General features: G+C 39.7%; 1 protein-coding gene and 1 pseudogene across 2 annotated transcripts; one reads left to right on the forward strand and one right to left on the reverse strand.

Moving 5' to 3' along the window:
- Positions 1 to 7320: 7320 nt before the first annotated feature.
- On the forward strand, positions 7321 to 8678 carry LOC311299264 (annotated as a pseudogene). The gene has a single exon. The product of its transcript is annotated as an uncharacterized misc_RNA (transcript).
- Positions 8679 to 10120: 1442 nt separating this feature from the next.
- On the reverse strand, positions 10121 to 17859 carry LOC311286320 (uncharacterized protein). Its single transcript, XM_084402477.1, has 6 exons — positions 17701 to 17859; positions 17000 to 17311; positions 16540 to 16902; positions 10915 to 11034; positions 10634 to 10693; positions 10121 to 10488 (listed from the first exon to the last, which is right to left on the reverse strand). Exons 1-6 carry the CDS (start codon positions 17759 to 17761, stop codon positions 10451 to 10453), a joined length of 954 nt encoding a protein of 317 aa, XP_084258603.1. The 5' UTR covers positions 17762 to 17859; the 3' UTR covers positions 10121 to 10450.
- Between the last annotated feature and the right edge of the window lie 719 nt (positions 17860 to 18578).

Raw genomic sequence — 18578 nt, forward strand, 5'->3', positions numbered from 1 at the left:
AAGACTCAACCCCCTCGAGACGAACCGATTAATCGTGCACAGCAGTTAATAAAGATAATCAGTAAGTTGAAAGATCAAATTAGAAAATAATAGACATTGCATCGGGGTGGAGACGAACCCGAATATGGTGTTCGGAAAGGCACAAATAACATGTTTTGTATTCGGGAACAAGAAAAACTTTGTCAAAAAGGTGCGTTTCCTCATGAGACCGCAGTGCATGCCCGGATGAGTGAGTGACGGACACAGGCTGCTCCACACAGCAACAGAGAGGGTTCGGCTGAGCCGAGTGAAAAACACTTAACTGCATCACTATTTTTGTTGAATAGATTTTTGTATCTTAACTGGGTTCCTGAGGCAGTTTATAAACTTCGGGAAGCGGAGTTTGATCGGGAGATTATTCCATTACGCTGCTTTATTGACGTCTGCCGTCGGGTGCTCTCATGTTCGCTCTTAGTTTACGTAGCTCTGTTAGCTCGGTAATTTAGACAATAGGCTGTTGACAGAGTAACGTTAACGTTCGGTTAAAAAAAATGCTTGTGTAGTTGTGTCGAACTGTATGCACAACAAGGACGGATGAGCTTTGATTGGTGGTTCCCATCATACACTGCAACATTAGGCTTTATGTTTATTTCACCAGTGATGTCTGTGACACAAAGTAATTGTAGTCTGACTACAAGTATATTAAAATGTAATGTAATCTAATTACAAGTACTATATATTTAGAATCTGATTATTTAATCCGGATGTTCCTGGATCACGGGTTTACAGCCAACACTCAATACATGAAGCTTGTTGCATTTTTATACCGCTGTAACACATAAATCATTCTCAGACATAATCATAATCTGTTTAAATTAAACATTTCCCTTACCTTCTAGATTAGGGATGTCTGATGTCGATTCAGGGTCCTCGGCACACACACACACACACACACCCGCGCACAGACACACACGAGCACACAGACACACACACACGCGCACAGACACACACACCCGCGCACAGACACACACGCGCACACACACGGCGGAGCCTCGAACCAGATCAATCTGGAGTTCGAATGCACTGGACGTTCGCTAGCATTAATATTTAATTACTAAATTCATGAAATAATAATATGGAAAATTACTCTGAGACTTGTTTAACAAGTTTTACGAATCACCACAACATGACTTTGTTAAAAAGATTCAGAATAATAAACACATGAGAGTCTTCACCCGAGTTGTGGACCCGAAAAAACCCTCTTTTTTGGGCCGCCTTCTATCTATGGGCTTTCATCTTAGTACACTTAATTCCCTTATAAGGTAAAGGTTGGGACTTATCCGAGTCCCTTCACTAACATAAGCTTGTGAAAGCACATATTCAGATTATCTACAGATCTTATCACTCATGTCTTACGCAGCACACACACCAAAAGCTCTATATGGAAAGTTCCCCTGTTCCCTTTGACCCTCTTCGGCTTCACACCTTTTCTATCTGTGAATCTAGAGATGCTCCAAGTTCTCTTCAAAAACACATGTGGTTTTAACACCCTGAAACATGTCATGTAGCGATAGCTACACACACACACACTCTCTTCCTATGACCTTTAAAGGGATAGTTCACCCAAAAATGAAAATTCTGTCATCATTTACTCAAGTTGTTCCAAACCTGTATGACTTTCTTTATTCTGCTGAACATAAAAGAAGATATTTTGAAGAAAGTCGGTAACCAAACGACTGATGGACCCCATTGACTTCCATAGTAGGAAAAAAATATACTATGGATGTCAATGGGGACCAGCAACTGTTTAATTACCAACCTTCTTTAAAATATCTTCTTTTGTGTTCAGCAGAATAAAGGAAAGTCATACAGGTTTGGAACAACTTGAGGGAGAGTAAATGATGACAGAATTTTCATTTTTGGGTGAACTATCCCTTTAAGTTCGCAGGCCAAGCTCAAACTAGGCTTTAGGTTGAGCTCGCCCTGCAACTTATATATCTCTCTGTATAGCGCTGATGTGTGTAAAAGTGGCTGATTTCTCCAGGTTTGGAATGCACACAGCGACACCTGCTGGTCAATGCTGATATCATGCAGAACAAATCCTCAATATTTGTTAGATGGGTTGTGATACATTAACATATACACACATATACACATGTATAAATAAATAAATAATTGAGTTCTTGGAAGTTTTGTTGATTCATAATGTTGTAAGTGGGCAGTGCTTCTGTTGAACAGAGGGGAATGATGGAGTTCTTTAGACTGGATAAAAGTGATTAATATGGACTGGACAGTGTAACGGCTGCCAAACAATACAATTTAAAAGCAAAAATTTGCAAAGATGATCTTAAGAAAAGAATAAAACTAATTAACCACTCAGACCACTGGAATGCAGCTAATTAATGAAAAGGTAAGTGTGTTTTTCTATTTGTTTGCTCTTTTGCATGAAATGTCTCTTTTGAGATTGAACGAATTAAAGAAAAATGAAATAAAAACAAAAATATAACAGTAACACACAGTATTTCAAATAAATTTTCTTCACTTTTAACTTTAGATCCTTAGATAGTAGAACTTTGTTACTTTTGAGATGTCCTGTATATGTCAGTTGTTTCTATTTGTGCATAAGGGAGCTTAATAAAGCTTGAGCTTGACCCCAGGGGTTATTCTGCTGTATCTGAAACAGTGTCCACACACACACACACACACACCCTTCCTTCTTCACGCTGGAGGAAGATCCAGAACTTTCTAAAGAACACTTTTAAACTTTTAAACACAAGAGCTTGATCGTAGCAACAATTACCATGTCAATTCAGTGGAATGATTTGTATAACTTTATTAGCAAAATGTAATTAAATAACATAACATTTCTCATTCTCTGAAATTATCCTTCTCTTACTGGCCCACGGTGTAACATTGAGTAAATCTGGAATAAAAAATAAATAAATACAATTTCAAGGGATAGTTCACCCAAAAACTACAATTCTGTCATCATTTACTCACCCTGATGTTGTTCCAAACCTGTATGAGTTTCTTAAAAAATAATAAAGAACACCTTTCCCCATTGAAATACCAGTTTCACATCTGGACTTCCAGCATTCGAAGCAAATTCTTCTTGCCGGTGTTCCCTCTTCATGTTCACCAGACAAATAGCTTGGGGTTCAATCACCAAAACTGGCTTGTCCTCCTCATCATGTTGGTCATTGCCTGAAAAAGCAAAGATCTGAAAAAGTTTTTAGATACCTAAAAACATGATTGCGTAACATGCAATAGTGGGAAGTGGGTTTAATTCCACATTTAAAATGGATAATGAAGCATTTTATATGAAAATATCAGAAAATATTTTTTTCAGTTTAGTCAGACTGGATCTGATTAATTGAGGGGAGGTCAGAGGAACAAGAAACAGCCTATTCACCTTATTCCGGAAGTAGCACTGGGTGGCGCCATCCGCGTAATCTCACTTCCTGGTTTAGCTACTTAGCGCTTTGTTTGCCCTGGTCCAATCTGTTATCTGTCTTGATATAAGTAGATAGACTATAATATTATAGCCAAATGCGTTGGCCTATGGTTATTAACAACTGCTGCAACGTACTAATAAAGTACATTTCACTTGAAGCTTTTGAAACAATGCCACAATCAAATTATTTAATAGCTGTGTCTTTCTAATAGCTATTACTTAGTTATGAAGATGTGCACAAACACTACTACATGTAAAGTTTGAAACATTATTACACCACAGTTTGTTTGCTTAATCACCAGATACATTTGCAGTGTATAGCCAACAGATGAGAAAAAAATAGCCACGAACTGGTGTAGAAAGAAAGTAGAGCCTCAACTAGATGAACAAGAGGGTAACGTTAGCTTAGCTAACTGCTAGCTGCAATTTCTTATGGTTTGATCTCTAACACAAGTAATGGCTGTAAAATAAATCCAGCGACTGAATTCTAGAGGACCATAGCTTTCAAACAAGGTATAGCATGTGTATGTGTCCTGTAGTGAGACCATTACAACATTAGATGTGTGTGGCTAATGTAGGCTAAACACTACACATCGGCCGGGCTGCTATCAGACAGGCAGACGGGTCATATAAACACCTAAAAGTCGTTTAAAAATTACCCCGAGAAACAGTGCATTGCTGTGCTGTTGGTACACACGTACATAGCACATTTGGCACAAATTAGCTTATCTTATGTGACATTTTATCAGTGAGACTTCTCTGCAGTTCTCCTCGAAATTGAATGAGGGTCCGCTAAACCGGAAGGTGGTTTACAACGGAAGTCCTGGACAGAAGTAAAAGTGGGCGGGGCGGAATAAGGTGAATATGGTAAGCAGACTTCAATTCAGAGTGTAATGAAACAAATAAACATCATGCCATAAACGTGATTAATTTAAACTGACTCAATCCCAATCAACAAATGTAACAAACATTTAACTGCACTATTACTATGATATACGAATCAGCAGCGAAATAAACCCAGAGACGATTGAAATCAATGTTGAGGAAGCCCACGTACGTTTTTTTTTTTTTTTGCAAAAGTACAACGTAGTGTCAATAAAATCATTAATTTCAGTATTTATCATGTTAGAAATTAAATTGTATGGAAGTAAAATAATGTCAAATGTTTTTGAAATAAAAAGCCTGTTGAATTGCACTACTTGGAAAAAAAAATAGGCATTGCATTAACCCTGCTTGCATTTTAATGCATTGTATTTTTAGGGCTTGCATTTTTATGGGCTGAAATTCAACATGGTTGAATATTAAAGCTGTTAATATTTCAATTAAAAACATTTCAAACACATTTTCATTATTAAAAATTCAATAATCCATATTCACCTTTCATATTTCACTTCCAAAATATTCAAACTGTTTAAAAATACAACCTATAATATTCAACAGGCAATTTCCGGTCTATTTTATTTCGCTTCCACAAATTCAGTGGTTCAAATTCGACAGTAAATTCAACAGTGACGTCCAGGAACTGCAGTAGATTACCGAGCATACTCTCCATCTGCTGTTAGTCGACCTCACCAGCAGGGGGTGCAAAAGAGCTTGTTGTTGACGAAGACATTCATTCTTAAAATGAAAATGATTATCTGTGTCAGTATATGCGGAAAAGATGATAAACACACAAAAGCTGTGTTTATGTTTCATTCAATAACTTGTCATGCCATGTCATCAGCTTTCTCTACCAAGAACAGGATTATAATCGGTTTCCCTCATTAGGGCTGGGAATCGGGCAAAAATTTTTTACTAATTAATTGCACAATTTGCTGTAATTAATTGCAATTCCCCCAAGCTTGTAATCATCAATATTTAAACTATATTAAAATAATATTAAACATCAATATACCAATATATTAATCTTTTTTTATTATACATTTCAGATTTTGCTCTGGACATTTTTTTTATGTTTGTATTCAACATAATAGGCCTACCTTATTATCTCAATTAAAAGTAGCCAACTGAAATGAATGTATATGTGACCAAAAAAAAAAAAAGGTTGTTTATTATTTTGGCCGGTAAAAAATATGCTTGGCTAGTGGATTTTTTCATCTCCCAGTCCCGGTGGCAGGTGAGCCAAAAAGTTAATTTCGGACCCTGGGGTGGGGGAGGTGCGGGTCGCGGGGTAGCAGCGCATTTATCATGGGGGTCGCGGGCTAAAAAGTTTGGGAAGACCAATGAAAGACCAATCTTGCACCTTATTGAGGAAGTAGGCTGTTGGCTTCAGGCAAGAAGATGGACTCAGAATATGAACTTATCGCGCAAAGTTTCATGCTGAGCGTTTCGTGATATACTGGCATAAAATCAACACTTGATCAATTAATACTAACACTTTCTCTTCTATTCTATTCTCTCTCTCTCTCTCTCTCTATAGTATGCCTACGTGTACTGCATTAGCTTAAACTGTCATAGCACTTGCATATTGTTGTCCTATTGTTAGTTTAACTGTAAATCGCTTTGGATAAAAGCGTCTGCTAAATGACTAAATGTAAAATTGGCTTGACATTGGACATTCGCACATTTAGGGAACGTCTCTAAAGTTGCATACAACATCGGCATACACGTTTCTAACTTCGATAGCAAACTTACATTTATTTGAATAAATATCAAAAATCCAAAGGGTGCGCATTATGCCTGACACTACATGAACACTTTACAGTTGTCCATTCGAACTCATGACTGGAAGAGTCATGAAGCTGCCCATCGACCCAGAAATTACCCCAGCAGACCTGGAGCCTCTCGTGAGCGCAACTCAACAGTCTGTGTTGAAGAAATTACGAGAGAGGCTGGAAGTGCTACATGCACACGCTGCTCTGAAACAACAGCAATCAGACCTAACAAATGATGCACAATTCAACCCAAACTCTGAGGTGAAACTCTCAGAAGGAGACATGGTAACGATACGTGTTTTTGTGAAGCAAGGTGCATTCACACCCAGATGGCCCATATGAAATTAAAGCTGCATGCAACAGCTGTGTGGCCACAACGTATGACTGCGATGGTATCACATGTCTCAGTGCAAATCATTTAAAGGTACACAGAATAAATAAATAACTGTCACTGTCTTCTCTTCCTGCCTTCCAGGTCGACTGCAGCGATCCCATGGAGGCCGGATGAAAGAAAAGTGTCCGGGCCCACGTGCATCAGACTGGGCCAAAGGGTTTCACTCACACACAACCTGAAATGTGGGAGGTGGGTGTGGAAATACTCCAAGGGGCCGTCCACACCAGAAATCACAGTCGCACCTAAAGAAACAGCTACATGGCCTCCCGGTATAGTACCGGATCCAGATTGCACACCACAAATTTGCTGTAGTTCAGGTAGCACCCACCCACCTTCAGGAAACATTTCAGGATACACTCGAGCACCAAAATTCATGCACAACCACACTGCCTGGTATCAACTTAAAATAGATTCAGGCGACACAATAGGTGACATGTACACTCTACACAAAAACATCAACAATGGCATAGACCCAGAATTGTGCTAGAATGTTAAAAATCTGGAACCTGCAGCATATAGGTGCACACATACAGAAACACATAATGACACACACATGAGGTTCACAGAGTTAATGTACGATCTCACATCGTACACACATAACGAGCAAAAACATTTGTGTGGACCAACCAAAAGGAAGGAACGTATTGTGTTGGAGAATGTTCACATACTGTAGCATGGACAATTTCAACAGTCCCACACAACTGTTCATGGACTCTTATGTATTGTTTTAATCTGACCTCCTGTGGATACACTAAACCCAAAAAGTGTCCAGAATTCCTCCTGGTGGATTGATTAGAGGAAACATTAACAAAACTTTATTACATTATGTAAATTTGGTAATGACACATGTGACTTACAACATTTCCAACATACTCTCTGCCTATACAAAACATTGTAATGTTAATGATGAGTCATATGCATGGCTAGAGTCACGAATCGATGATTTAATTTCTGATTACAAAGACAGACTTGCCGTCCAAATTCCACTTGCTCTCTTAAAACGAGACCTCAGCGGGATAGCCGGCTTGTTCGGATTTATTAATTCACTAGCCAACACCTTTAAATAACTAAACAATCCCAATTCTCCACATGGTTGACAGATCAGATGGCCACTGGATTTCAACACATCACCAATAGCAATGATAACATTATCAAAGCGGTTCGTTCTGAGGCGCAGGCGCTTCTAACGGTCAGCCACACATTGTTCAATCAGACCCGTACCATCGAACGTGACTTAGCCTGCAGATCATATGCACAAGATATGTTCACTGCAACAAGACAGGACATTTTAGACCTTCGTCTTCACAAGACCCCGAGACATGTTCTGAATGACTTAATTGAGGTTCTAGATTTGCATAGATGGTTCTCTTCAGAAAAAAAAAATAAAAAAAAAAATAAAACAAGTCAAATATTCAGAACTGTTATCCACAGTTATGATGTATACTGGAAACGAATGTATTGGTTGCATTGGGTTTTTTGCCACTTTTCCTTTAATCCACCCAGATCAAGTTTATCCAAATTCCACTACTATTCGCTCCATTGGAGTGGTAGTTAAAGATCAGGTAATTAAATGGGATCACCTCACTGGATATATGTCTTTGAAGGGTACGGAGACCTTGTTTACCAGTCGCACTTGTTGTCTTGAAACTCATAATTATGTTGTCTGTACATGTTACACATTGCAGCCTTTCTCTTCCAATGATAGCAAACTCATAAATGTTGAATCATTGCATGGCCATTCAAATGCTGTTCAAGTGTCTCATACACAGTGGTGCGTCATCAGTGGGATGAATTCGTTCACATATGGAGGACTGACCTGTCCTGCTAATCACTCCTTTTGCTTGGAAGTGGCAGAGGACTTCTCTATGGGACAGATCGACATCCTCGGAAGGATGCCAAAGGTCTCCCCATGGTGGGACGACACCTTTAATGAACACAGAACACAAGCTTTGGTCGACACAATGGACCTGGTACAGAACGTCATCCTCCAAACAGAGTACCACCTCTCTCAAGCGCAAGTGGAGACAAACTTGCTGCACAGATCCTGTCTAGCTCATCTACCCGATCGGCACAGACTGCATACACCTGGTGGGACTGGGTACTTCGAGGTTGTGCGGTTGGAAGTGCACTCATCTTCTCCTTCACGCTATTCCAATGTTTCAATTCTTGTGTGATTCTGTTTATCCAGATTTGTTAGCGGTTGTTCATCATTCTTTTACTTCATACTTAACGTTGAGCATTATTCATATTATAAGCTCTAAAATGCTTATGTTATGTGAGCATTTGTAAAGTCCCCTTTGTAAAGACTTTAACATCATCAGCTCCTCCTGTGGTTATTAACTTCCTCTGTTCTGACCAACTCAGTGTTTAAATTCTGCTAGAGTTTCCGTAGTGTTGGTGACACTGTCCCACAGTGAAGTGTTGCTTTACACGGGTGAAACGTGTGAGACGTGCGTATTGTGAACCACACTGGCTCAACACACATCTGCTCTGAAGAGTTTATAAGATATTCTTTTGCACTCGAGAGCATTACTGTTAGTCTCCCTTCTTTTTTATTTTTAGCAGTTTCCTGAATTAAAAAAACAGATTTTAAAAGTATTGTAAAGTAATTATAAGCATCAGCTTGGTCAAATAAAGCGCACACTGTGTCCCACAGTGAAGTGTGGCTTTACATGCGTGAAACAAGTGAGAAATGCATATACTGTTGTCTGGTTGGCCAGAGGAGAACTGAGGGACTGAGTTTGGGTTCTCACAAGGTTTTTTCTCCATTCTGTCACTGATGGAGTTTTGGTTCCTCCACTGTTGCCTTGGCTTTTGGCTTGCTTAGTTGGGGACATTTAATATTCAACAATATTATTGATCTGCCTTACTTAGGGTGGACGATGAAGCAATTTACTTCTAGAAACAAACTTTGTTGTATTATTTTCATGTTATCACTGTGAAGCTGCTTTGATACAATCTGTGTTGTAAAAAGCGCTATATAAATAAAGGTGACTTGACTATACACAGTTTCTACACATGGATTATAACGTTCTGCTTTACTCTCTCCAGCCTTGAGAAATATATCAGATCCAGACTCCTTTATCAACACTACAAATGCTCTGGAAGATCTGGGATGTATTTCTCAAGCACCACTGATTTAACTTCCGCCTCCCTGAACTTCTGGACCACTTTGCTAAAACACTTGAACGAGTCGTTTTCGACCAACTATCTACATTTCTCACACAGAACATCCTCCTGGACAACAACGAGTCTGGCTTCAGAAGCGCCCCTAAACTGAGACGGCCCTGCTCTCGGTTATTGAAGCTTATTAAACACAACTGCAGAGGTTTTATTAAGAAAATTTGTAGCAATCATTCAAAATGAAAAAAGATGCTAAAAACAGGAATGAACAGACAAGATCCAAGAATCCTCAAATCAGCTCCATCACACAGAACAGAGAGAGATTATACAGTCTTAGTCTGTCCATTACTGTATTAATATTATATTTAAAGCAGTTTACATATGAAGCGCAAGAGAATGACTTTCAACACTGTAGGAAAATATATCCATAAAAAACATTTAAATGAAAATAAATCTTGGCTGTTATTTGCACACAAAAAACTTTCTAAACTTTATGGAATGAATGAATGAATGAATGAATGAATGAATGAATGAAGTTTTATTATTGTGTCATGCGTATGATTAAGCCCAGCCCGCATGGACTTACAAGACACCAACATTAATAAGCATAAGTAAGAGGATTAATATACAAGATAGATATACAAAATAGACATGGATTACATCTACATACATTACAGACGCTTTTATCCAAAGCGACTTACAAATGAGAACAACAGAAGCAGTTAAACTTACAATAGGACAACAATATGCAAGTACGATGAGCCTTTCCAGTTTAATCTAACGCAGTACCAGTTTTTTTTATATTGATTCATCAATATTTGTGCATTACATGAAACGTTGCATGTTTTAGATGCCGTCAATACATAGATATTCCACAGTAGGATCTGCAGGAAACATGAGAGGAAGAAGAGAAACTGTACATGACTGAAGTCAAGGGTATTCAACTATCAACAGTTATTGATGAAGCATTTACAGACTGACTGATAGTTTAATGTTATAAAGCTGTCAGTATAAATGAACGTGTCGTACCTCTGTATAATGATCCAGCAGTCACACTGACTCCAGTTTCTGATGCTGTATCAGCTGGATCTGTGGATCACGTCTGTTAGTTCAGTTCAACACATAATGCCACATATACACAACATCATCATCACATAATACTGGAGCTTCACATCACAGAAATGATGAATATGTGCACGAGTCTGTCATCTATTATCTTCTTACTTCACTCTCAAGCTGTCAGGAGGAGAATGACTATCGCCATTCACCAAAAATAAATCTATTTATACAGTGATCATGTGATCATGAACCTTGTGTAGGAGCTGCTGCTGTAGTTCGGCTTGATGTCTTCTCAGAGTTTGAGCTTCTGACTGGAATCAGTGTTGGTGAAGCGACTGGATCTGCAGAAGATGAATGTTCAGACGCATCACCTGTAGGACATTAACATCATATGTTTACTTCATATGCAGGATTACTTCCTGCTCAGCTACTGTTCGGACGCTCTTGCTTACTGCTCCGCGCTTTGCTCTATCGCTTTTACATTTTATCTCCTATTTTTTCTATATTTGATTTCCTTTATTTTATTTCCTTTTATCACCTAATTTTAACTTCAGCAAATCAGCACAGTGCTCATACGAAAAAGTTTGGATTACTACAAAAACTGAGAATTCTTTTACCCGACCAGCTTACATACCGGGAAAGGAAAACACAACTGCCTACAAGGATAAGAGAAAATGCCTCTTCTGGAATCTACTTGCTGCACTAACTGCCACAGACTTTTACAAAGGATTGCAGTTCTAGAAACAAAGTTACTTACGGGACCACCAAACCAGACGGAGCACACAACAGAGCTTCGTCATGGACACCCACAGCATACAGCCGGTGAGTCCCATGAAACTAGTACTCCTCGAAAGGTAGAGAAACAAGCCGATCGACTTACAAATCGATGGCACAAACAGGGAGCTAAACCCAAAGGCACTCGAGACATCAGATTGTCACGAGCATCACATATTGCCGCAGTAGCATCCTCTACCCCAGATACAGCTCTGACAAGGATTGCAAACACTGGTCTGCCACCACTGCCTATACATCTTGAGAACAGATTTGAAGTACTAATGAATGTAAATGAGGAATCCACAAATGTGATGAATGTGATCGAACACAGACTGAATGGGCCAGTAGCTAACACTGATGCTAACTGGTGCTCAAGGTCGAGCAGACAGCGGCACTCAGCTCAGAGCGCAGCCGGGCCCAGGACTCTGATATTGGGGGACTCCATAATCAGAAACATTAGCAGCAGGGACACAACTACGTGCTGCCTTCCACAAGCAACAACTTCTGATATAAACAGGGAACTTCAGAACATTGTGATGAAACATGAGACTGCAAATCGACTCATCATACATGTGGGGAAGAATGATATTCATAAAGAGCAGTCAGAACTCCTTAAGAAGGATTTCAATGAACTTTTTGAAACACTTAAAAGACTGAAAGTTCAAACATTCATCAGTGGACCTCTCCCAGCAAGAGGAACAAACAGGTTTTCACGGTTGCTTGGGCTTAATACATGGCTGCAAAAAACCTGCAATATAAAAGCAGTGAACTTCATTGACAATTTCAATCTTTTCTGGAGTCAACGACAACTGTTTCATCGGGACGGCCATCACCCAAACAAACTTGGTTCAAGAGTGTTAAAGGACAATATCTACTTCTCCCTAAATCATCCTTCTGCGGTTTGTGCCAATCCACTCAATCTGAATGGCACACACACACCTGGACACAGTATGAATGACCACGGGACTTCACTTCAGCAGCAAAATGGACATGATAACACCACTCCGCCACAACAACCTCTGCTCACGGACTCAATCTCAGCTGAGCCCTGCACACAGAGCTCACCACAGACAGACATATCAGAACTGCTTGAAGATTCAGCACCCAAGGACAACTTCCTGGAAAACAGCCAGGGAAGCCAGGACAGCATATTACAGCCTCCTATAACACCAGAGCAACAGCCCCTTTCACCAGACACTTTCTCCCTCTCTCCTGCAACGCCACTACTCTGCTTCTCACAGAAAATGGAAGAACTGGTGCATGCTGGAACCAGACTATCCCACTCTTTTGCTGCAAGCCCCCAGATACCAACTAAAAAAAGACAGGCACCACTACCACCAAAGCCTGCGGGCCCAGCTCGCCCTCCCCCTCCTCCTGTGAGAGCTCTTCGGCCTCTGCCACAACGCCAGGGCCCACACCCTCCTCCATCAGCTCGAGGTGAACCAAAAACAACTGATACCAGCTCTCAGTGATATGTGTCGGGTGCCCGCTCTGATAACAGTAACTTTCTCAAATGTTTACAAAACAAGCGGGAACCCAGTGTGCCTGTATCTTTCTCTATTGCTGTTCTATTACATGATAGAAAGTCTAAGGCCTTCAATAGCCGTACAGCAAACCCAACTAATCTGGTGCCTATTACACGTCAATCTAATATTGCTGTGGGGAAAAGTAAGTCTGTTAAGTTAGCTCTTTTAAACATTCGCTCACTTAAAAATAAATCACTTCTAGTCAACGACTTAATAACCACAAACAACCTGGATTTTATGCTTCTAAATGAAACCTGGCTAGAAGACAGCTACAGTGCAACAATCCTCAATGAAGCAGCCCCTCCTAACTTTACTTTTATGAGTGTCTGCAGAGCTGTTAAGAGAGGTGGGGGTCTAGCTGCTCTTTTTAAAGATATCTATCAATGTAAGCAAATATCATTTGGTAATTACTTGTCTTTCGAATATCTGGGTATTGTGTTAAAAGGTGCTCCACGCATTTTACTTTTCATTATTTACAGGCCTCCAAAATACTCTCCAGCCTTTGCTGAGGACTTTACAGAACTGTTATCAACAATTACCTCAGAGTTTGACTGTTTTGCCATTGCTGGAGATTTTAACATCCATATAGATAATGGAGAAAACAATATGGCAAAAGAAATCAAAACTGTTTTAAAAACTTTTGATCTGACTCAGCATGTACATGGACCCACACACAATCGTGGACACACTTTAGATTTACTTATCAGTAAGGGTCTAAACATTTCATCGATTGTTATTAAGGATGTAGCACTGTCTGATCATTTCTGTATTTTCTTTGATATATTGATCTCTCCTGCCACTGAAGCGAGATCTGTGTCTGTCAAGAAGAGATGCTTAAATGAGAACACTAGTGTCCTATTTATGAAGGCTATATCCTTAACACCAAGCATATCTGCAGACTCTGTTGATTTTCTCCTTGATTCTTTTAACTCAAAAGTTAAAGGTGTAATTGATGATATTGCTCCTGTGAAAGCCAGGAAGAAGAGTGGCAGACAAAAGGCACCTTGGAGAAACTCAACAGCAGTGCAAAATATGAAAAGACAATGCAGAAAAGTAGAGCGCATGTGGCGGAAGACAAAACTTGTAGTCCATTATAACATCTACAAAGACAGCCTTCATGCTTTCAATATGGAACTAGGCAAAGCTAGACAGACTTTCTTCTCAAATATTATAAACAGCAATTTAAACAACACACGCACTCTTTTTGCTACTGTAGAGAGACTGACAAACCCCCCAAGCCAGATTCCCAGTGAAATGCTCTCAGACAGCAAGTGCAGTGAGTTTGCTTCTTTCTTCTCTGAGAAAATCAATAATATCAGAAAGGTGATCAGCACATCCTTGAGTTACGCTGGGGTCAGACAGATCAGACCACCTGAGAAAGTAGTTACTATGTCTGATTTCAAAGAAATTGATGGCAAAATTTTGGAAGAAACCGTACAGCACCTTAAAACATCAACCTGCGCTCTTGACACACTTCCCACATCGTTTTTCAAAAGTGTGTTAAACAGTTTAGAAGCAGATCTTCTAGAAGTGGTAAATGCTTCACTTCTCTCTGGGAGTTTTCCAAACTCCCTAAAAACTGCAGTTGTCAAGCCCCTCCTGAAAAAGAGCAATCTGGATAAGACCATATTAAGCAACTATAGACCGATCTCAAATCTTCCTTTCATAGGCAAGATCATTGAAAAAGTTGTCTTCAATCAGCTGAACAAATTCTTATGCTCGAATGGATACTTTGACAATTTTCAATCTGGTTTCCGACCACACCACAGCACAGAGACAGCGCTCATAAAGATAATAAACGATATTCGCTTAAATACTGATTCAGGCAAATTATCAGTGCTGGTGCTACTCGACCTCAGTGCTGCATTTGACACTGTCGATCATAACATACTTCTGGACAGGCTGGAAAACTGGGTGGGGCTTTCTGGGATAGTCCTAAAATGGTTCAGGTCATACTTAGATGGGAGAGGTTATTATGTGAGTATAGGAGACCATAAGTCTGAGTGGACATCCATGACATGCGGAGTCCCTCAAGGCTCAATTCTTGCACCACTCCTGTTCAACCTGTACATGCTTCCAATGAGCCAAATAATGAGAAAGAACCAAATCTCTTACCACAGCTATGCAGACGACACACAGCTCTACTTAGCCCTATCGCCTAACGATTACAGCCCCATTGACTCCCTGTGCCAATGCATTGATGAAGTTAACAGTTGGATGTGTCAAAACTTTCTTCAGTTAAACAAAGACAAAACTGAAGTCATTGCGTTTGGAAACAAAGATGAAGTTCTCAAGGTGAACGCATACCTTCACTCTAGGGGTCAAACAACTAAACATCAAGTCAGGAATCTTGGTGTGACACTAGAGTCAGACCTTAGTTTCAGTAGTCATGTCAAAGCTATAAGTAAATCAGCATACTATCATCTGAAAAATATTGCAAGAATTAGATGCTTTGTCTCCAGACAAGACTTAGAGAAACTTGTTCATGCTTTCATCACCAGCAGGGTGGATTATTGTAATGGACTCCTCACTGGCCTTCCCAAAAAGACCATAAGACAGTTGCAGCTCATACAGAACGCTGCCGCCAGGATTCTGAGCAGAACCAGAAAATATGAACATATCACACCAGTCCTCAGGTCTTTACACTGGCTCCCAGTTAAATTTAGGATTGATTTTAAAGTATTATTACTGGTATATAAATCATTCAATGGCCTAGGACCTCAATACATTGCAGATATGCTCACTGAATATAAACCCAACAGATCACTCAGATCATTAGGATCATATCAGCTAGAAATACCAAGGGTTCACTCTAAGCATGGCGAGTCTGCTTTTAGCTATTATGCCAGCCGCAGCTGGAACCAGCTTCCAGAGGAGATCAGATGTGCTCCTACTGTAGTCACATTCAAATCCAGACTCAAAACACATCTGTTTAACTATGCATTTACTGAATGAGCACTGTGCCAATGTTCGTCCGACTGTTTGTACTGTATTTTATTTTGTATTCTTCTAAACTGTTTTAACTATTCTTATTTCTTTTTATTATTTTAATTTCTTCTATGTAAAGCACTTTGAATTGCCATTGTGTATGAAATGTGCTATATAAATAAACTTGCCTTGCCTTGCCTTGCCTATGTTCATATCGATCATGACCTGCAGTTTGTGTTCCATCATCACAGTTTACAGTGGCAGTAGTTGAGAAGAGACTGTACTGTATTACTGTATAACTGTATTACTGTGTTACTGTATAATTTATTCCTGGTTTATATGAGAGTGAAACACAGTTGAGCTTCTGCAAATACACCTTCAGCTTGAATGAAGGACATAAGCCTTATAATTCCTAAAGCCGACCTCCTACATGGGTCATACTAGGCTTTAATACACTCGTCTGATTTATGCAATATATCATGTATGACCCATGTAGGAGGCCAATATTGGGAATTATAAGGATTGTTATGCAGTTTATGACTTTGACCACTAATATTTTCCAACTCCAAAACGTATGAAGCCATCAGAAAGAGTAGAGCCAATCTGTGGAAGTTTTCACAAATCTGTCAGAAAAGAGTGTTTTCTCACCTGAATACTTGACAGTGTATCTGACTGAGGTCAAGAGTTGATCTCTGCGAGTAAGCTGACATCTCCACTCTCTGTTGTCATCTTCATTCAGGAGTGTTGTAGTCAGAGTGATGATGATACAGCGATATTGATCTTGATCTGATGATGATAATATCTGATATCTGGAGTCTGTCTTCAGATCAACACCAGCCTGATTCACCCACAACAGCTCAAATCCCCTAGAACTGACCCAATAATTACAGGAGAATCTATAATATGAATACAACTGACAGGAGAGAGTCACAGAGCGGCCTGGACTGATCTCAGTCTGTGAGGATGATAAAGATGATGATGATGATGAAGATGATGATGGAGACACTGAAACTGAACACAAGACACAAATCACAGACTCTTCATTCATCATCTGAGTTTAAAGGGAGAATCTGCCCTTTTTAAATTGACCACATAATCATAAACTTACCATGAAGAACATACAGATAAACATAAGCAACAGGTCCTTGTGGTCTGTCATTCACAGATTGTCGGCAGCTGTATAATCCATAATCTTCTCCTGTGACGTTCTTGATGTTCAGAGAGCAGTCAGACTCCAGACTCAGTCTCTCATGTCTCTCTGTGTCTTTATTCTTTATCCCTCCAGTAATCAGTTCAACTCTCCCTGAATGTCTGTTAGAGTAGATCCATGTAGTTGATTTGCAGTCAGAAAGAGCTTTATTACAGGACAGAGAGACATTTTCACCAGAACTGATGAACACATCATCCACTCCACTGGTTCCTGAAACACAGTATATCTCAGTGATCATTATGATATATATTAATAAATGAAACATAAAACACACCAGCATAAAAAGCAGAAGTTTTAAATCATAGTATTTTTCCTGACTTAAAGCAAACAACACACTCTCCAGAATAAACTATTAGTCTTTATCAGAGAGCTGTTCAAATCACTGACACACTCTTAATATGAAGATAATTCTTCATCATCAGATGTTTGAGTGACACTATGTCCAGTATCAGGAATAATACAGTATGATCTGTGTGTATCAATACACAACTCTGAGATCACAACGTGAATGTGTGCAAGAATAAACTGAGCATGTTCAAATGAACTCTTTCCAGACTAATTCCACTAAATGTCTTTAGAGAAAATACAGATTTCTTTACCTGTGAGAAGTGAAGAGAGAATGATCAGTCCCAGCAGACACAGATCACACTTATCAGCCATTTTCTGTTTCTGTCAGTCTTTCTCTTCATTATATATAGTTACAGCTCCTCCTTTAAACATCAGCAGCTCCTCCTGTGGTTATTCACTTCCTCTCATCTGACCAACCGAGTGTTTACATCTGTTGCTATATAGTGACACTATACCAGTGTAACTTTGTCCTCTCTGTAGATTGGGCTCATATAGACTCTGAACTGTGTACTTTAACACTGAGGATTTTGCTCTGTGGTCTTGAATGGTCTTGACTCTGAGTGACACTCAACTTTCCTCTACAAAACCCCCATGTAATGTGTTGAGTGTTGGACAAAGTTGAGATTGTTATGGGCGATCTTGTAGTTGAACACCTCCAGAGGAACCACACAAAGAGATCTCGCAAGACGGAGAAGAAGGAGAGAAAGACGCTGGTGAAGGTCTTCCACCAGGACTCAACCCCCTCGAGACGAACCGATTAATCGTGCACAGCAGTTAATAAAGATAATCAGACAAGTTGAAAGATCAAATTAGAAAATAATAGACATTGCATCGGGGTGGAGACGAACCCGAATATGGTGTTCGGAAAGGCACAAATAACATGTTTTGTATTCGGGAACAAGAAAAACTTTGTCAAAAAGCTGCGTTTCCTCATGAGACCGCAGTGCATGCCCGGATGAGTGAGTGACGGACACAGGCTGCTCCACACAGCAACAGAGAGGGTTCGGCTGAGCCGAGTGAAAAACACTTAACTGCATCGCTATTTTTGTTGAATAGATTTTTGTATCTTAACTGGGTTCCTGAGGCAGTTTATAAAGTTCGGGAAGCGGAGTTTGATCGGGAGATTATT

Source organism: Rutilus rutilus, assembly GCF_951802725.1.
Source record: "Rutilus rutilus genome assembly, chromosome: 1".
NCBI classification, from domain to species: domain Eukaryota; kingdom Metazoa; phylum Chordata; class Actinopteri; order Cypriniformes; family Leuciscidae; genus Rutilus; species Rutilus rutilus.